This window comes from Betta splendens, chromosome 21, assembly GCF_900634795.4.
Source record: "Betta splendens chromosome 21, fBetSpl5.4, whole genome shotgun sequence".
NCBI classification, from domain to species: domain Eukaryota; kingdom Metazoa; phylum Chordata; class Actinopteri; order Anabantiformes; family Osphronemidae; genus Betta; species Betta splendens.
In genome coordinates this window covers 4,031,501-4,048,634 of record NC_040899.1, presented here as the reverse complement: position 1 = coordinate 4,048,634, position 17,134 = coordinate 4,031,501, and the positions used below count along the sequence as shown (strand labels likewise).

The window sequence follows — 17,134 nt, the reverse complement described above, 5'->3', positions numbered from 1 at the left end:
TAAATAGCAACAAGCATTCAGTTGGCCCAGAATAAACCCTGTGATCAGAGCGAGGGGCTGACGAGGTAGAGAAAGGGACAATCGTTGCATCTTAGAGTCCAGCTACTACACTGCTGCCCTCCGGTGACAGGAAACCAAATAGCATGTGTAAGCAAATATAGTAAAATAAAAATTTCATTAATTTGACTCTGTTCTTGTTGCAGTTGAACTATAAGGAGCAGTATGAGCAGACAAAGATCAAGTCTCATCTGCCCCCAGACTACCCCTTCTTCATCCAGTCCAGAGTTAACGCCTTTAACCTCAGTGATGTAAGTAACTGGAAAGTAATATGTATGTGGGGGCTGAACACAATGTCTAATTGATTACATGCTTGTTACTGTGCAGAGCTGTTACAAGTACGATTGGGAGAAATCTAAAGCAAAGAAGTTTGAGATCAAGGGTGACGCCATCTCGATCCTTGCTGCCCGTGCTCACACAAACATTGCCAGTGACGTAAGTCATAAGTCATTTGCTGTAGGACCGTTTGCCAAAGTACATTCTTATTCTTTAATTAAACTTTGCTCTACTTTGCAGGTTAAATATAAAAAGCAGTATGAAAAGAACAAGGGACAGATGGTCGGAGCCCTCAGCATTAATGACGATCCAAAGATCCTGCACTCTGTTCATGTGGCCAAAATCCAGAGTGATGTAAGTTGTTAGGATTTATTAACATTTTCTTGTTTCTTTAAGGCTTTTATTGAGTCTGTGCAACGTTTAAAAGATTTCCTTTTCCTGACTTACCTATTATTACCTCCACAGCGTGAATACAAAAAGGATTATGAAAAGATAAAGACAAAGTACCATACCCCACTGGATATGATGTCAGTCACTTTGGCCAAAAAGTCCCAGGCCATTGCCAGCATGCATGGATATCGGCGCATCAACCCCAACTACTTCCTTCCCTACGACAGTGTGCTGTTGGACCTGGCTAAGAAAGCCAACACAATCCAAAGTGATGTAAGAATAGACAGACTTCACAAGTTACTAATTATTACTTTTACCAGTCAGTATCCAGTAGTTTTTTTATTTCTTCTTCATCTTAGAATGAGTACAAGTCTGAATACAACGCCTATACTAAAGGTAGCCCCTGGGTCCCCTATGGCTCCTTGGAGGTGGAAAAGGCTAAAAAAGCTGCAGAGATCCTCAGTGAGGTATGTGCACCGCAGCTTTACTGCAGACTTTCAGTTCACACTGAAGAATGCCAAAACGCATACAATTCCATCATTTTTGTTTTTTTGCTTGTTTCCTCAGAGAAAATACAGACAACACCCAGATACAATCCCCTTCACATCTATTGATGATCACCCGATCATGATGCAGGCCAGGGTCAACCAGCTTCAGAGGAGTGATGTGAGTCACCTTCATCGTTAATCTTTAAACCGTTTGGCTTGATTCTGTTTTCACTTGTGAGAAGTCATGTGATGCTGAGCGTACACACATGCACACATGGCCAATTTTCCTCTTTCCTTACAGTTGTTCTACAAGAAAGGTCTAGAGGAAATTCATCAGAAGTACTCACTACCACCTGATACCCCTGAGCTCCTCCAGGCCAGGTGTAATGCCTACAACATTAGCAAGGTAATACAAAAAAATTATATGTTTGTTTGACTATATCAACTAAATATTTCCCACAGTTAAGACACATACACTACATTGCATATTTATACTAATGACATATAATCTATGCATTACAGCTCATCCACGTCATCTGTTCAGTATTTACTGTATATCTGTTGCTGTAGTTATATATGCAATCTGTCATTTCAGAACTACTACAAACTTGACTGGCTGGATACGATTGCCAAAGGTTATGACCTGAAGCCAGATGCCATCCCTGTTGTTGCTGCCAAAGCTGCCAGACATGCTGCAAGTAATGTAAGTTTCTGACCAAATGTATTCTTATAGTACTTCTAGATGCATTATTCTTGCATGATGCATGATGATTTTTGCCTTTCATCCTCTAGGTACAGTATAAGAAGGCCTATGAGAAGGCCAGAGGTCACCACGTTGGCTTCCGCAGCCTCCAGGACGACCCTCTGCTGGTTCACTACATGGAAGTAGCGAAAATGCAGAGTGACAAGAACTACAAGAAGGACTACCACAAGGCCAAGCTGAAGTACCACACCCCTGTGGACATGATAAGTGTGGCCCACGCAAAGCACGCTTCATCAGTGCAGACCTATGCTGGCTACAAGCAGCACCATCATACTTATTGCCTTCTTCCTGACGCTATGAGTCTGGAACTTGCTCGCACCAGGAACTACAATTCCAGTGATGTAAGTTAAAATTGTCTGTATTTGGAGAATTTTGATACACAAAGTAGTAAAAAAGTGTTCTGGCATCAGATATACTTGCTTTTTATACAGTATATACTGTGGTTTCCTTTGTTTTCCAGTACAATTATAAACTGGAGTATGAGACCTCGGTTAAGGGTATTGGATGGGTTCCTATTGGGTCCCTGGATGTGGAAAAAGCCAAGGCAGCAGCAGCAGCTCTGAATGAGAGAAAGTATCGCCAGCACCCAGACAAGCTGAAGTTCACCAGTCCTACTGACTCCATGAACATGGAACTGGCCAAGGCCAATGCCAAGATCATGGATGCCGTAAGGAGGAGAAATAAAACTTTAATTTACTGTAGGTCTGTGAGTTCTTTTTCAGGCCAAATATAAACCTGTCTCTTCATTGTAATTGTGCAGAAAGCATATAAGGCCAGCGGAGAGAAGTTCATGCACACCTACCATCTCCCTCCTGATACCCCAGAACTGATGCAAGCACGATACAATGCTGTCAATATCAGTCAGGTTAGTAGATGTCTGCATGACATTTTCAGCCTTTGTGCATGTTTGACATGTATAAAGGTCATAATTAGTTTCTATATGTATTCCATAACATTAATTATCTTTCTATTTAGAACTACTACAAATACGCACATCGTCAAGATCTTCTCAAAGGACATCATGTGAAGGAAGATGCTATTTCTGTTGTTGCAGCAAAATCTTCCAGAGATATTGCCAGCAATGTAAGTTCGGAATTTGATAAAAAAAATAATACTGCTAAAGTCTTAGTACATTTGGAAGTAATATTTATAAAATGTCATGTTTTTGTTTCATACAGTACAAGTATAAGTTGGCTTTTGAGAAAGCTAAGGGCCACCACGTTGGCTTCCGCAGCCTCCAGGACGACCCCCTGCTGGTTCACTACATGGAAGTAGCTAAAATGCAGAGTGACAAGAACTACAAGAAGGAATACCACAAGGCCAAGCTGAAGTACCACACCCCTGTGGACATGCTGAGTGTGGTCCACGCCAAGCAGGCCTCTGCTGTCCAGACTATGACTGGTTACAAACAGATCCCTCACAGCTTCATGCTTCTGCCTGACAACATGCACCTGCATCTGTGCCGCAATATGATGGAGATTCAGAGTGATGTATGTTTTCAGTTTTCACTTTTATTATGTGCTGTAGCGTGATGCAAGATAATTAACTGTCTATCTTCTCTATACACTCACAGAATGTCTACAAGTCAGAGTACTCAAACTACTACAAAGGCACAGGGTGGATCCCTATCGGTTCTCTGGACGTTGAGAAGGCCAAAGTTGCTAAAGCTGCACTAGATGAAAGAAGCTACCGCCAGCATCCCAGCACTCTGAAATTTACAAGTAAGACTGACGCAATGAACATGGTTCTGGCGATGGCCAACACCAAGCAGCAGAACAACGTAAGGGTTCTTTCACTCTGTACTGTGTTGAATGCATGTTGGACCAAAGCTTCTACAAGGATGTAACACTTATTCTTTTTTACTCTCCTTCCTCTAGACTGCGTACAAAGCTTCTGGAGAAAAGTTCATGCACACCTATCATCTGCCCTCTGACAGCCCTGAGTTCCTGCAGGCCAAATTCAATGCTCAGACCATTAGTGAGGTTAGAACACTCTGCTTTTGTATTGGGCTGTATTAACATCCAATATCAAATTGTTCTAACACTTCCTCACATTTTGCTGTTTATCTACAGAGTCACTACAAGCACAAGTGGCTAGAAGCTATTGCCAAGGGATATGATATGAAGCCAGATGCTATTCCAATCCTACATGCCAAGCACGGCAGACATATTGCCAGCAATGTATGTAACTCGTAAATTCCAGCTGCACCATTTGTGAGGCAATCATTATCCTCTGCAAGTACAGCAACTGAGTCTTTTTTCTTTTAGGTGCAATATAAGAAAGAATATGAGAAGGCCAGAGGTCACCACGTTGGCTTCCGCAGCCTCCAGGACGACCCCCTGCTGGTTCACTACATGGAGGTTGCCAAGATACAGAGTGACAGGAACTACAAGAAGGACTACCACAAGGCCAAGCTGAAGTACCACACCCCTGTGGACATGATAAGTGTGGTCCAGGCCAAGCAGGCCTCTGCTGTCCAGACTATGACTGGTTACAAAAAGGTCCCTCACAGCTACCTGCTCCTGCCTGACAACTTGCACCTGCAACGGTGTCGCACCATGAACACCCAGTCAAGTGATGTGAGTGGCAGTGACAGCTTTAATAATGAATTAGTGTCTTTAGGAACAAAACTTTATTTAAATGAACAAACATAGAATTTACATAAGGTAATTCATTTAGACATTTAAGAAAATATTGATTAATTCCTTCCTATCTCTAAAAATAATGTTCTAACCTCTTTGCCTCCTCAGTGTGACTACAAGTCAGAGTGGAATACCTACTTTAGAGGTATTGGATGGGTCCCTATTGGCTCTCTAGCGGTTGAGACTGCTAAAGTTGGTGGTCAGATTCTGAGCGAACACAAGTACCGCACTCATCCGTCCACCTTCAAGTCCACCAAACTGATGGACTCTATGGACGTGGCTCTGGCTACAGCCAACAACCAGATCATGAACAAGGTGCCTTACATTTAAATAAAGCATGCTAGTTCATGTAGGTCAAATGTAAATATGATTCCTGTCATGTATATGATAACTGGTTTGTTTTATTTGCAGAAAGCATACACTGCAGCTTGGGAAAAGGACAAGTTGTCCATACATGTCATGCCCGACTCTCCTGAGATTGTCCTGGCCAAGGCCAATGCACTTGTTATGAGCAATGTGAGGCATTAAGTTATCACACACGTTTCACATATGTATATATTATTTTGAAATGGTATTTTAGATGACAAAATGTTTTTTACAGAAACTTTACAAAGCCGGTGTAGTGGAGATGGCCAACAAGGGCCACAACCTAAAAGCAGATGCCATTTCCATCGTGGCTGCCAAATCCGGCACCACTATTGCTAGTAATGTAAGTTAGAAATAAACTCCAGTACCAAATTGTAAGCTTGCTCAGTTTAACTCATCATAAATGGTAAACATGTTTAATCACTGTTACAGTACAAGTATAAGTTGGCTTTTGAGAAAGCCAAGGGCCACCACGTTGGCTTCCGCAGCCTCCAGGACGACCCCCTGCTGGTTCACTACATGGAGGTTGCCAAGATACAGAGTGACAGGAACTACAAGAAGGAATACCACAAGGCCAAGCTGAAGTACCACACCCCTGTGGACATGCTAAGTGTGGTGCAGGCCAAGCAGGCCTCTGCTGTCCAGACTATGACTGGTTACAAACAGATCCAGCACAGTTATGCTCTCCTGCCTGATGCCATGAACCTAGTGCTGGCTCGCACAATGAACATCCAGGCTAGTGATGTGAGTATTGAATTGTAAAATATCTCCTTTGTTATTCTCACAGCAATGCTATCAGTCTTTAAAAGATCAAATTTGTTTTTCAGTGTGACTACAAGTCAGAGTGGAATACCTACTTCAGAGGTATTGGATGGGTCCCTATTGGCTCTCTAGCGGTTGAGACTGCTAAAGTTGGCGGTCAGATTCTGAGCGAACACAAGTACCGCACTCATCCGTCAACCTTTAAATCCACCAAACTAATGGACTCTATGGACGTGGCTCTGGCTACAGCCAACAACCAGATCATGAACAAGGTGCAGTATCCTTAACTGTACTCTAAGGTGCATGGTCACAAACGATATCCATAAATCTAGTATTTGTTTTCTCAATTTACAGAAAGCATACACTGCAGCTTGGGAAAAAGACAAGGTCAAGATCCACATCATGCCAGACTCCCCAGAGATCGTCCTGGCAAAGGCCAATGCCCTCAATATGAGCAAAGTAAGAGATTTTGTTGCAACTAATACATGAACTGTTTTTCTTATGACAATAAATGGATGAAGGACACTTGTTTATATGTGCAAATGCTGTTTCACAGAAACTTTACAAAGCCGGTGTAGTGGAGATGGCCAACAAGGGCTACAACCTTAAAGCAGATGCCATTTCCATCTTGGCTGCCAAATCGGGTACCGTTATTGCAAGTAATGTAAGTTGTAAAACTTTCTTATGAAATACAGTACATCTTTTAGCATTGAACTCACAAAGCTGTAGCCTACCGCCTCAGTGAATGACAAAGTGTGCGATTAATTTTGCAGTTCAAGTACAAGTTGGCTTACGAGAAGGCCAGAGGTCACCACGTTGGCTTCCGCAGCCTCCAGGACGACCCCCTGCTGGTTCACTACATGGAGGTAGCCAAGATACAGAGTGACAGGAACTACAAGAAGGACTACCACAAGGCCAAGCTGAAGTACCACTCCCCTGTGGACATGATAAGTGTGGTCCAGGCCAAGCAGGCCTCTGCTGTCCAGACTATGACTGGTTACAAGCAGCTTGTCTCCCACTATACCGTGCTGCCGGATGCCATGAACCTGCAGCTGGCTCGTAACATGCAGTTCATTGCCAGTGATGTACGTAGAGAATGGTTTCCTCCTTTTTTATCTTCGGTTTATTTTTCAAAAGATATTAAAAGTCTTACATTAACATAGAATTTTGAAATTGAAATAAATTGTAGGTTCTGTTATTACCTTTATTCAGAATATCTACAAGAGTGAATATGAAACCTTCATGAAAGGGATAGGATGGGTTCCTATTGGATCACTGGATGTTGAGAAAGCAAAGACAGCTGGTAAGATCCTAAGTGAGAAAGGATATCGTCAACATCCTAGCAACTTTAAATTCACCAAGGAGATGCAGTCCATGGATCTGGCACTGGCCACTGCAAACAACCAGATCATGGATAAGGTACTGAGTGGGACTTGCTCACAAGTAAGAAACACATGAATCGAATTATTAAATAATAATTTATTTATTTATATTTTTCCAATAGCAATCTTACATCAAAACATGGGAGAAAGACAAAACTTCAATCCACATCATGCCTGATGCGATGGACGTTGTCCTGGCCAGAGCAAACAGAAAAAACTACAGTGAGGTAAAGTGGAAAAAAAAACATTTCTAACGAAACGACAGCATTACAATTAAAGTGAGAATGTTTTATAATAATGCTTGAATAGTTTTTAATTATCCCTGGATCGTCCTAACTTAGCACCTGTGGATTTGCCAGGCACCAGGCAGATGAGAAAACAACAGTTTTACCAATGTATTCATTTTAAAATGTATTTTCTCTCTTCAGAAACTGTATAAATTGGACAATGAGCTGTCTAAGAAGAAGGGACACAATCTTCGTGCTGATGCCATTGCAGTTCAGGCTGCCAAAGCTAGTACTGCTATTGCTAGTGATGTAAGTGTCTTTGTGGTTATATCTATACTGTTGCCTACTCTGCACCTTCATATTATCAAAGGCGTTATACTTGGTACTGTTCACATAGTCATAGTCATTTCTTTTATTACATTTTACCTTCTCGCATTTTTTTTAGTACAAGTACAAGACAGGATACCGTAAGCAGGTCGGCCATCATATCGGTGCTCGCAGCATCCAGGACGACCCTCTGCTCATGCTGGCTCTGAACTCAGCCAAGATCGCCAGTGATGCTCTGTACAAGAAGGACTTCAACAAATCCAAGACCAAGTTCCACCTGCCAGTGGACATGTTGAACCTTGAACTGGCCAAGAAATGTCAGATCCAGGTCAATGACTTCAACTACAGAACTCACCTGCACAACTGGACCTGTTTGCCAGACTCCAACGATGTGGTCCAGGCCAGACACGCTTATGATCTCCAGAGTGATGTGAGTATCAACCCGTGTAGAGTATGTATTCTGCCGTTTCTTTGTTTTATCGTTTATTATTGAATGATGTATTACATTTAATTAACTATGCTTCATTGTTTCATCTAGGCTGTTTACAAGGAGGATCAGAAGCTGATGCAGGGTATTGGATGGGTTCCTATAGGTTCACTGGATGTTGAGAAGGTGAAGAAAGCAGGTGAGGTTCTGAGTGAGAGAAAGTATCGCCAGCACCCAAGCAACTACAAATTCAAGCTCACTACTGAGGACATGCCCATGGTGTTGGCTAAGGCCAACGCTGACGTTATGAACAAGGTATTCCTTTTAAAATATTGCTCACATCTACTCAACACATCAACAACCCAACCAAGTCATACAACAAGCACTGTATCTTGTTTTATTTAGAAACCTGAGGAAGATAAGGCAACAATTTTAGAACTAGCTAAACAATTTCTTTGGAAACTGAGAGTTCAAATTTTTATAGTGGACCGTGCAGTTTCTAAGCCGACAGACAAACAAGAGGCAGAAAAATAGCAAAGCAGTAAAATCTATTTTATTATATTTTCAAATTAACTTGAATAAAAATACGTTCTAATAAGTTCCAAGGTAAATTGAACTAGTTTGGTCTCTTTGTCTCTCGAAGGAATACAATTGCATCATCTGCATATAAAGACACTTACAATATGACATTTTAAACAGAAATATCTGTGCTTTGTCTTGCACAAGTTTCATGGTTTTATAACAATACCAGTAGGTTTTAAATAAACATCTGTGCCAGCAAAAAAAATCTAAGTTATGAATTTTGTCAAATTACCAATAGATTAGATTTTTCTGTTGATATCATCTCTGTTGTTTTGGGGAAACTTAATGATGGAAATGACCTTTACAGGCTGCTTACACCAAAGCCTGGGATAAGGACAAGACTACCATTCACATCATGCCTGACGCTATGGATGTTCTCTTGGCCAAAGCAAACAAAGTCAACTACAGTGTGGTCAGTATTCCTTGAACATACACAGTATATAGAGATTTGGACATTACCAACTTCTCAAACAATAATTTATAATATACCGAGTTTCTGTATTTGCACAGAAATTGTACAAACAGGCAAATGAGGAGGCCAAGAAGAAGGGCTATGATCTGCGCAATGATGCCATTTCCATTATCGCTGCCAGAGCTTCTAGGGACATTGCCAGTGATGTAAGTGGTTGGACTTGACCTTTGATGAACAGGTAATTTTATATTTACTATTGTTCACAACAATGGATTCTTTACGCATTTGTTTTTCAGTATAAGTACAAGACAGGATACCGTAAGCAGGTCGGCCATCATATCGGTGCTCGCAGCATCCAGGACGACCCTCTGCTCATGCTGGCTCTGAACTCAGCCAAGATCGCCAGTGATGCTCTGTACAAGAAGGACTTCAACAAGTCCAAGACCAAGTTCCACCTGCCAGTGGACATGTTGAACCTTGAACTGGCCAAGAAATGTCAGAACCAGGTCAATGACTTCAACTACAGAACTCACCTGCACCAGTGGACCTGTCTGCCAGACTCCAACGATGTGGTCCAGGCCAGACACGCTTATGATCTCCAGAGTGATGTGAGTATCACTTGTTGCATTTATACAGATACAGATTTTTGGAATCATGAATATATTTTTGAAATTGTACTGCATGTTTAACCTTAGGACCTGTTTTGTTTCATCTAGGCTGTTTACAAGGAGGATCAGAAGCTGATGCAGGGTATTGGATGGGTTCCCATAGGTTCACTGGATGTTGAGAAGGTGAAGAAAGCTGGTGAGGTTCTGAGTGAGAGAAAGTATCGCCAGCACCCAAGCAACTACAAATTCAAGCTCACTACTGAGGACATGCCTGTTGTATTGGCCAAGGCCAATGCTCAGACTATGAACAAGGTATGAAACTATAAGGAAGTAGTTTTACCCTGAAATTATTTCATTGCATTAATTCTGTTTTTGATGTTGGTGGTGCCTGTGTCTACAGAAAGCTTATATTGAAGCTTGGGAAAATGAGAAGTCAAAGATCCACATCATGCCCGATGCTATGGACGTCCTTCTAGCCAAAGCAAACAGTTTTAACTTCAGTTTGGTGGGTAAAGGATTCAACATCTGCAGTGCTTCAGACACTGTTTTAATATGTTTGTCTAGCTGGTAAATGTAAATATGTAATATGTTTCTGATTATTGATTTTGTTAACAGAAAAAGTACAAACAGGCAAATGAAGATGCCAAGAAGAAGGGCTACGATATGCGCAATGATGCTGTTTCCATCATTGCTGCCAGAGCTTCCAGAGACATTGCCAGTGATGTAAGTGGTTGAATTTGACAACTGATGAACATTGAACTTTATATTTACTACTGTTCACATAACAATGGAATCTTTCAACAATCTCTTTTCAGTACAAGTACAAGACAGGATACCGTAAGCAGGTGGGCCACCATATTGGTGCCCGATGTGTTCAGGACGACCCCCTCATGGTGCTGGCTCTGAACTCAGCCAAGATCGCCAGTGATGCTCTGTACAAGAAGGACTTCAACAAGTCCAAGACCAAATTCAACCTGCCAGTGGACATGTTGAACCTTGAACTGGCCAAGAAGTGTCAGATCCAGGTAAACGACTTCAACTACAGAACTCACCTGCACAACTGGACCTGTTTGCCAGACTCCAACGATGTGGTCCAAGCCAGGAAAGCCTACGATCTCCAGAGTGATGTGAGTATCACTAGTTGCATTTATACAGATACAGATTTTTGGAATCATGAATATATTTTTGAAATTGTACTGCATGTTTAACCTTAGGACCTGTTCTGTTTCATCTAGGCTGTTTACAAGGAGGATCAGAAGCTGATGCAGGGTATTGGATGGGTTCCTATAGGTTCACTGGATGTTGAGAAGGTGAAGAAAGCTGGTGAGGTCCTGAGTGAGAGAAAGTATCGCCAGCACCCAAGCAACTACAAATTCAAGCTCACTACTGAGGACATGCCTGTTGTATTGGCCAAGGCCAATGCTCAGACTATGAACAAGGTATGACACTATAAGGAAGTAGTTTGACCCTGAAATTCCTTCATTGCATTAAATTCTGTTTTTGATGTTGGTGGTGCCTGTGTCTACAGAAAGCTTATATTGAAGCTTGGGAAAATGAGAAGTCAAAGATCCACATCATGCCTGACGCTATGGACGTCCTTCTAGCCAAAGCAAACAGTTTTAACTTCAGTTTGGTGGGTAAATGATTCAACATCTGCAGTGCTTCAGACACTGTTTTAATATGTTTGTCTAGCTGGTAAATGTAAATATGTAATATGTTTCTGATTATTGATTTTGTTAACAGAAAAAGTACAAACAGGCAAATGAAGATGCCAAGAAGAAGGGCTACGATATGCGCAATGATGCTGTTTCCATCATTGCTGCCAGAGCTTCCAGAGACATTGCCAGTGATGTAAGTGGTTGGACTTGACTATTGATGAACGGGTAATTTTATATTTACTACTGTTCACATAACAATGGATTCTTTACGAATTTGTTTTTCAGTATAAGTACAAGACAGGATACCGTAAGCAGGTGGGCCACCACATTGGTGCCCGGTGTGTCCAGGACGACCCCCTGATCATGCTGGCTCTGAACTCAGCCAAGATCGCCAGTGATGCTCTGTACAAGAAGGACTTCAACAAGTCCAAGACCAAGTTCCACCTGCCAGTGGACATGTTGAACCTTGAACTGGCCAAGAAGTGTCAGATTCAGGTCAATGACTTCAACTACAGAACTCACCTGCACCAGTGGACCTGTCTGCCAGACTCCAGCGATGTGGTCCAGGCTAGACACGCTTATGATCTCCAGAGTGATGTAAGTGTAGTTTTAATGCCACATTGCTTCTGAAGGTCCTTTCTGTTATGTTCATACTAGAGGGTTTGTCATAAACCTGATTATCTAATATTACTGTTTGCTACAGGCTGTCTACAAAGCAGACCTGAAATGGCTCCAGGGTCTTGGCTGGGTCCCCATTGGTTCACTTGAAGTGGAAAAAGCTAAAAAAGCTGCAGAGATCCTGAGTGAAAGGAATTACCGACAGCACCCCAGCTCCAATAAGTTCACCAGCCCCATAGATGCCATGAACCTCGTACTGGCAAAGAATAACGCCCTGACTATGAACAAGGTAGAATTCAACATACTGCATCAGTATTTGAAGAAGAGAAATCAATCTGATGGTAACTTAAGGTGATACTGTACCATCCAGTAACAGTAGGATTATTTATGGTTTGTTCCAGCATCTCTACACTGAAGCATGGGATAATGACAAGACCAAGCTGCACATTAAACCCGACACACCTGAAATCTTGCTCTCGCAGCAGAATGCTTTAAACGTTAGCAGGGTGAGTGTAAATCCTAAGGCAAAACTGTTTACAGGAGAATGTGATTCATGCTTACTACAAACCTGAATAGCCCCTTCTGAGAATACAAGAATACAATGTTTGTCCAATTATTTTTACTTTTCTGATCTGTCTCTTCTTGCAGAAATATTACAGGCAAGGCTTTGAGGAAGCCATTAGAAAGGGCTACTTCCTCCCTGTGGATTCAGTATCTGTCAAGGCTGCTAAGTCCTCCAGGGATATTATCAGTGATGTGAGTGGCTTATCTGTATTTCATCTTATACAGAACCTCTATATGCAATATAAAGTAAAGTCAGACACAATATTAGAAGTACTGTTGTTGTGACTTCGTTTTTTCTTCTCTACTCATTAGTACAAGTACAAGACAGGATACCGTAAGCAGGTGGGCCACCACATTGGTGCCCGGTGCGTCCAGGACGACCCCCTGATTATGCTGGCTCTGAACTCAGCCAAGATCGCCAGTGATGTTCTGTACAAGAAGGACTTCAACAAGTCCAAGACCAAGTTCAACCTGCCAGTGGACATGTTGAACCTTGAACTGGCCAAAAAGTGTCAGATCCAGGTCAATGACTTCAACTACAGAACTCACCTGCACCAGTGGACCTGTCTGCCAGACTCCAACGATGTGGTCCAGGCCAGAAAAGCCTACAATCTTCAGAGTGATGTAAGCAGTTTAGTGGCACTGTACATCATTTGAACATATCATGCCACATTTATTATGTGTTGATGTTTACATGCATGTGCCTTTCACACTAGGCTGTATACAAAGTTGACTTGGATGAGGTTGTCGGCGTAGGATGGATCCCCATCGGTTCAATAGATGTGGAGAAGGCCAAGAATGCTGCAAAGATTCTTAGTGAGCGTCTTTACAGGCAGAAACCAGAAACATTCAAGTATAAAACTGACATGACTGCCATGCCATTGGTTTTGGCCAAAGCAAATGCTGATGTAATCAACAAGGTAAAGAATTTCATAGTGCTTGTTTATAATTTCTTCACAAGTTATAGTCTTTTCCTGCTGATTAACATTTTGTTTTTCAACCCAGCGAAAATACATTGAAGCTTGGGAGGCTGAGAAGACCAAGATCCACATAAAACCTGATACACCTGAGCTGGTGCTTTCCAAAGCTAATGCTCAAAACATCAGCAGGGTACATGTCTGTTTTTACCCACTTTATTAATAAAACTTAATTTGACCTAATATTTGTGCCAGACTTGGTCATTTTAATTTTGTACTTGATATATATTCAATCTTTACTTTCTTTTTCAGAAACTCTACAGAGAAGGTGTTGAGGAAATCTTCAGGAAGGGCTACGACCTAAAGGCTGATGCTGTTGCTGTTGTTGCTGCCAAACATGGAAGACGTATCATCAGTGACGTACGTAACTCGTCTTGAAATGCTCTCCTGTTTTACTTTGAGCCTCTGTGCATATTATAGTTTCACCTCCCTTTTTCCTTCCATACAGTACCAGTACAAGACAGGATACCGTAAGCAGGTCGGCCACCATATTGGTGCCCGGTGCGTCCAGGACGACCCCCTCATGGTGTTGGCTCTGAACTCAGCCAAGATCGCCAGTGATGCTCTGTACAAGAAGGACTTCAACAAGTCCAAGACCAAGTTCAACCTGCCAGTGGACATGTTGAACCTTGAACTGGCCAAAAAGTGTCAGATCCAGGTCAACGACTTCAACTACAGAACTCACCTGCACAACTGGACCTGTTTGCCAGACTCCAATGATGTGGTCCAGGCCAGAAAGGCCTATGACCTGCGGAGTGATGTAAGTATTGTGATTTTCTAATTATTTTGCTGAAGACTACTTCTATAGCGTTTGTCATTTCTTAAATCCCCACTCTGCTTTTGTTCTCCTCCTACCCGTAGGCTGTGTATAAGGCTGACATGGAATGGATCAAAGGTGTGGGTTGGGTGCCAATTGGTTCGCTTGAAGTAGAAAAAGCCAAAAAAGCAGCAGAAATCCTAAGTGAAAGGAAGTATCGTCAGCATCCCAGCAACTTCAAGTTCACTGCCAATACAACTGACATGCCTTATGCTCTTGCTCAGGCCAATGCCCAAACCATGAACAAGGTGATTAAAAATAACTTTTTATTTAATTTTTGGGGGATTTGTTCGGAGTTGACTTTTGATGCCTTTTCTGAGCTTTATGTTTACCTGTGCTCTTTACAGAAAGCGTACATTTCTGCGTGGGAGAAGGATAAGATCAACCTTCACATCATGCCTGACACCCCAGAAATCGTGTTGGCAAGACAGAATAAACTCAACACCAGTCTGGTAATGCAGTAATGCAGTTTGCATATCTCAGTCAATAAAGCACAGTAACTATTTAGAAATGACTGACACCTCTAGTGCAAAGGACAGAGAGTCGTCTGTACAGTACCTTCTGTATTATTCAATGATGCACCAAGTATGTACACATGATAAGACACGTGTTTCCACAGAAATATTATCGTGAAGGCTTCGTGGACACCATCAACAAAGGCTATTTCCTACCCAAAGATGCAGTCTCTGTTTTAGCAGCCAAAGCCTCCAGAGACATCGTCAGTGACGTAAGTCTGAAACTCATGTTCCTTTTCATTGTGTTTTATTTTCATTTCAAATAAATTATTCCTATTAAGGAATTAATTTAATAATTTTTCTTCCAAACCTTCAGTACAAATACAAGGCTGGTTTCCGCAAGCAGTGCGGTCATCACATTGGTGCGCTGAGCGTTAAAGACGACCCACTGATTATGCTGGCCGCTCATGCAGGCAAGATCGGCAGTGACAACCTCTACAAGGCCGAGTTCAACAAGACTAAGACCAAGTACAACCTGCCAGTGGACATGCTGGCAATTGACCTGGCCAAGAAATGCCAGCACCAAGTCAACGACTTCAACTACAGGACTTACTTACACCAATGGACGTGTCTGCCAGACTCTACTGATGTGGTGCAGGCTAGAAAGGTGTACGACTTACAGAGTGATGTAAGTACAAGCTGGACACATTTGCTGGGCCTGTGTGGCGCAAAGGGTTTTTCTTTAGACAGTCAGATGACTCCCAAACTTTCTGCAGTTCAAATCTTAAAAAAAATATATTGAAATAAAGCTGACATTTGTTCCTACAGGCCGTATACAAAGCTGATCTAGAGTGGCTGAGAGGATGCGGCTGGTCGCCTCATGAGTCTGTGGAAGTCGCCAAAGTTAAACACGCCCAGACTATTCTCAACGACCGACTCTACCGCCAGCATCCAAGCACTGTCAAGTTCACCAGCGTGGTCGACCTGCCAGCTATTGTGTTGTCCAAGCAAAACGCTGACAACATTAGTGATGTGAGTAAAAGCTCTTTATGGGGCCCCTAAGTGTTTTTTTTTGGTAAATAAAAGATTTGAATATTTTTCCAGAAATATATATATATATATTTATATATATATATATATATATATATTTCCAGAAAAAAAAAAAAAATATATATATATATATATATATATATATATATATATATATACACACTCTATTCTCACCCTCCGCGGGTGGTCTCATCCACTTTCCAAGCTCGGGTCCTCTACCAGAGGCCAGAGAGCTTGAGGGTTCTGCGCAGTATCCTTGCTGTTCCTAGGACTGCACTTTTCTGGATTGAGATTTCGGATGTTTTTCCAGGGATCTGTTGTAGCCACTCCTCCAGTTTGGGGGTCACAGCCCCTAGTGCTCCGATCACCACAGGTACCACTGTGGCCTTCACCTTCCAAGCCTTCTCCAGTTCTTCCCTGAGCCCTTGGTATTTCTCTAGTTTCTCATGTTCCTTTTTCCTGATGTTGCCATCGCTTGGTATTGCCACATCCACCACTACGGCTTTCCTCTGCTCTTTATCCACCACCACAATGTCTGGTTGGTTCGCCATTACCATTCTGTCAGTCTGGATCTGGAAGTCCCACAGGATCTTGGCTCGCTCGTTCTCTACCACCTTGGGAGGTGTTTCCCACTTTGACCTTGGGGTTTCCAGTCCATACTCCGCGCAGATGTTCCTGTATACTATGCCAGCCACTTGGTTATGGCGTTCCATGTATGCTTTGCCTGCCAGCATCTTACACCCTGCAGTTATGTGCTGGACCGTCTCAGGGGCCTCTTTGCACAGTCTACACCTTGGGTCTTGTCTGGTGTGGTAGATCTGGGCCTCTATGGCTCTGGTGCTCAGGGCCTGCTCCTGTGCAGCCAGGATGAGTGCCTCTGTGCTGTCCTTCAGCCCGGCCCTTTCAAGCCATTGGTAGGATTTGTTGAGATCAGCCACTTCAGTTATGTTTCGGTGGTACATCCTGTGTAAGGGCTTGTCCTCCCATGATGGTCCTTCTTCCAGCATCTCATCCTCTGTGCTCCACTGCCTGAGACATTCACTCAGCACGTCATCTGTCGGGGCCTTATCCTTGATGTACTTATGGATCTTGAATGTTTCATCCCGGATAGTGGCTCTCACGCTCACTAGTCCTCGGCCTCCTTCCTTGCGGCTAGCGTATAGTCTCAGGGTGCTGGATTTGGGGTGGAACCCTCCATGCATGGTGAGGAGCTTTCGTGTCTTAACATCTGTGGTCTGTATCTCTTCCTTTGGCCACCTTATTATTCCTGCAGGGTATCTGATCAC

The 17,134-nt window shown here is 42.6% G+C and overlaps 1 protein-coding gene across 31 annotated transcripts in view; it reads left to right on the top strand.

Annotated features, from left to right (window-relative positions):
• The window catches only part of neb (nebulin), a 48,664-nt gene that overhangs the window by 7,760 nt on the left and 23,770 nt on the right, over positions 1–17,134 (top strand). For all 31 annotated transcript variants that reach the window (XR_003784128.3, XM_029136038.3, XM_029136045.3 and 28 more), the window contains 54 exons: positions 204–308; positions 385–492; positions 574–687; positions 799–996; positions 1,083–1,190; positions 1,291–1,389; positions 1,513–1,617; positions 1,807–1,914; positions 2,004–2,315; positions 2,435–2,641; positions 2,735–2,839; positions 2,950–3,057; positions 3,153–3,464; positions 3,548–3,754; positions 3,852–3,956; positions 4,047–4,154; positions 4,242–4,553; positions 4,725–4,931; positions 5,028–5,132; positions 5,218–5,325; positions 5,415–5,726; positions 5,810–6,016; positions 6,099–6,203; positions 6,301–6,408; positions 6,518–6,829; positions 6,957–7,163; positions 7,249–7,353; positions 7,555–7,662; positions 7,799–8,110; positions 8,219–8,422; positions 8,997–9,101; positions 9,200–9,307; positions 9,398–9,709; positions 9,818–10,021; positions 10,110–10,214; positions 10,325–10,432; positions 10,525–10,836; positions 10,945–11,148; positions 11,238–11,342; positions 11,453–11,560; positions 11,653–11,964; positions 12,071–12,274; positions 12,387–12,491; positions 12,634–12,741; positions 12,862–13,173; positions 13,266–13,469; positions 13,555–13,659; positions 13,779–13,886; positions 13,975–14,286; positions 14,388–14,591; positions 14,691–14,795; positions 14,963–15,070; positions 15,175–15,486; positions 15,627–15,830. Coding sequence is in view for 30 of the 31 variants with exons in the window: in XM_029136038.3 (XP_028991871.1) it covers positions 204–308; positions 385–492; positions 574–687; positions 799–996; positions 1,083–1,190; positions 1,291–1,389; positions 1,513–1,617; positions 1,807–1,914; positions 2,004–2,315; positions 2,435–2,641; positions 2,735–2,839; positions 2,950–3,057; positions 3,153–3,464; positions 3,548–3,754; positions 3,852–3,956; positions 4,047–4,154; positions 4,242–4,553; positions 4,725–4,931; positions 5,028–5,132; positions 5,218–5,325; positions 5,415–5,726; positions 5,810–6,016; positions 6,099–6,203; positions 6,301–6,408; positions 6,518–6,829; positions 6,957–7,163; positions 7,249–7,353; positions 7,555–7,662; positions 7,799–8,110; positions 8,219–8,422; positions 8,997–9,101; positions 9,200–9,307; positions 9,398–9,709; positions 9,818–10,021; positions 10,110–10,214; positions 10,325–10,432; positions 10,525–10,836; positions 10,945–11,148; positions 11,238–11,342; positions 11,453–11,560; positions 11,653–11,964; positions 12,071–12,274; positions 12,387–12,491; positions 12,634–12,741; positions 12,862–13,173; positions 13,266–13,469; positions 13,555–13,659; positions 13,779–13,886; positions 13,975–14,286; positions 14,388–14,591; positions 14,691–14,795; positions 14,963–15,070; positions 15,175–15,486; positions 15,627–15,830 (9,495 nt within the window). In the remaining variant the exon portion in view is untranslated. The remainder of the gene's footprint in view (positions 1–203; positions 309–384; positions 493–573; positions 688–798; positions 997–1,082; positions 1,191–1,290; positions 1,390–1,512; positions 1,618–1,806; positions 1,915–2,003; positions 2,316–2,434; positions 2,642–2,734; positions 2,840–2,949; positions 3,058–3,152; positions 3,465–3,547; positions 3,755–3,851; positions 3,957–4,046; positions 4,155–4,241; positions 4,554–4,724; positions 4,932–5,027; positions 5,133–5,217; positions 5,326–5,414; positions 5,727–5,809; positions 6,017–6,098; positions 6,204–6,300; positions 6,409–6,517; positions 6,830–6,956; positions 7,164–7,248; positions 7,354–7,554; positions 7,663–7,798; positions 8,111–8,218; positions 8,423–8,996; positions 9,102–9,199; positions 9,308–9,397; positions 9,710–9,817; positions 10,022–10,109; positions 10,215–10,324; positions 10,433–10,524; positions 10,837–10,944; positions 11,149–11,237; positions 11,343–11,452; positions 11,561–11,652; positions 11,965–12,070; positions 12,275–12,386; positions 12,492–12,633; positions 12,742–12,861; positions 13,174–13,265; positions 13,470–13,554; positions 13,660–13,778; positions 13,887–13,974; positions 14,287–14,387; positions 14,592–14,690; positions 14,796–14,962; positions 15,071–15,174; positions 15,487–15,626; positions 15,831–17,134) is intronic.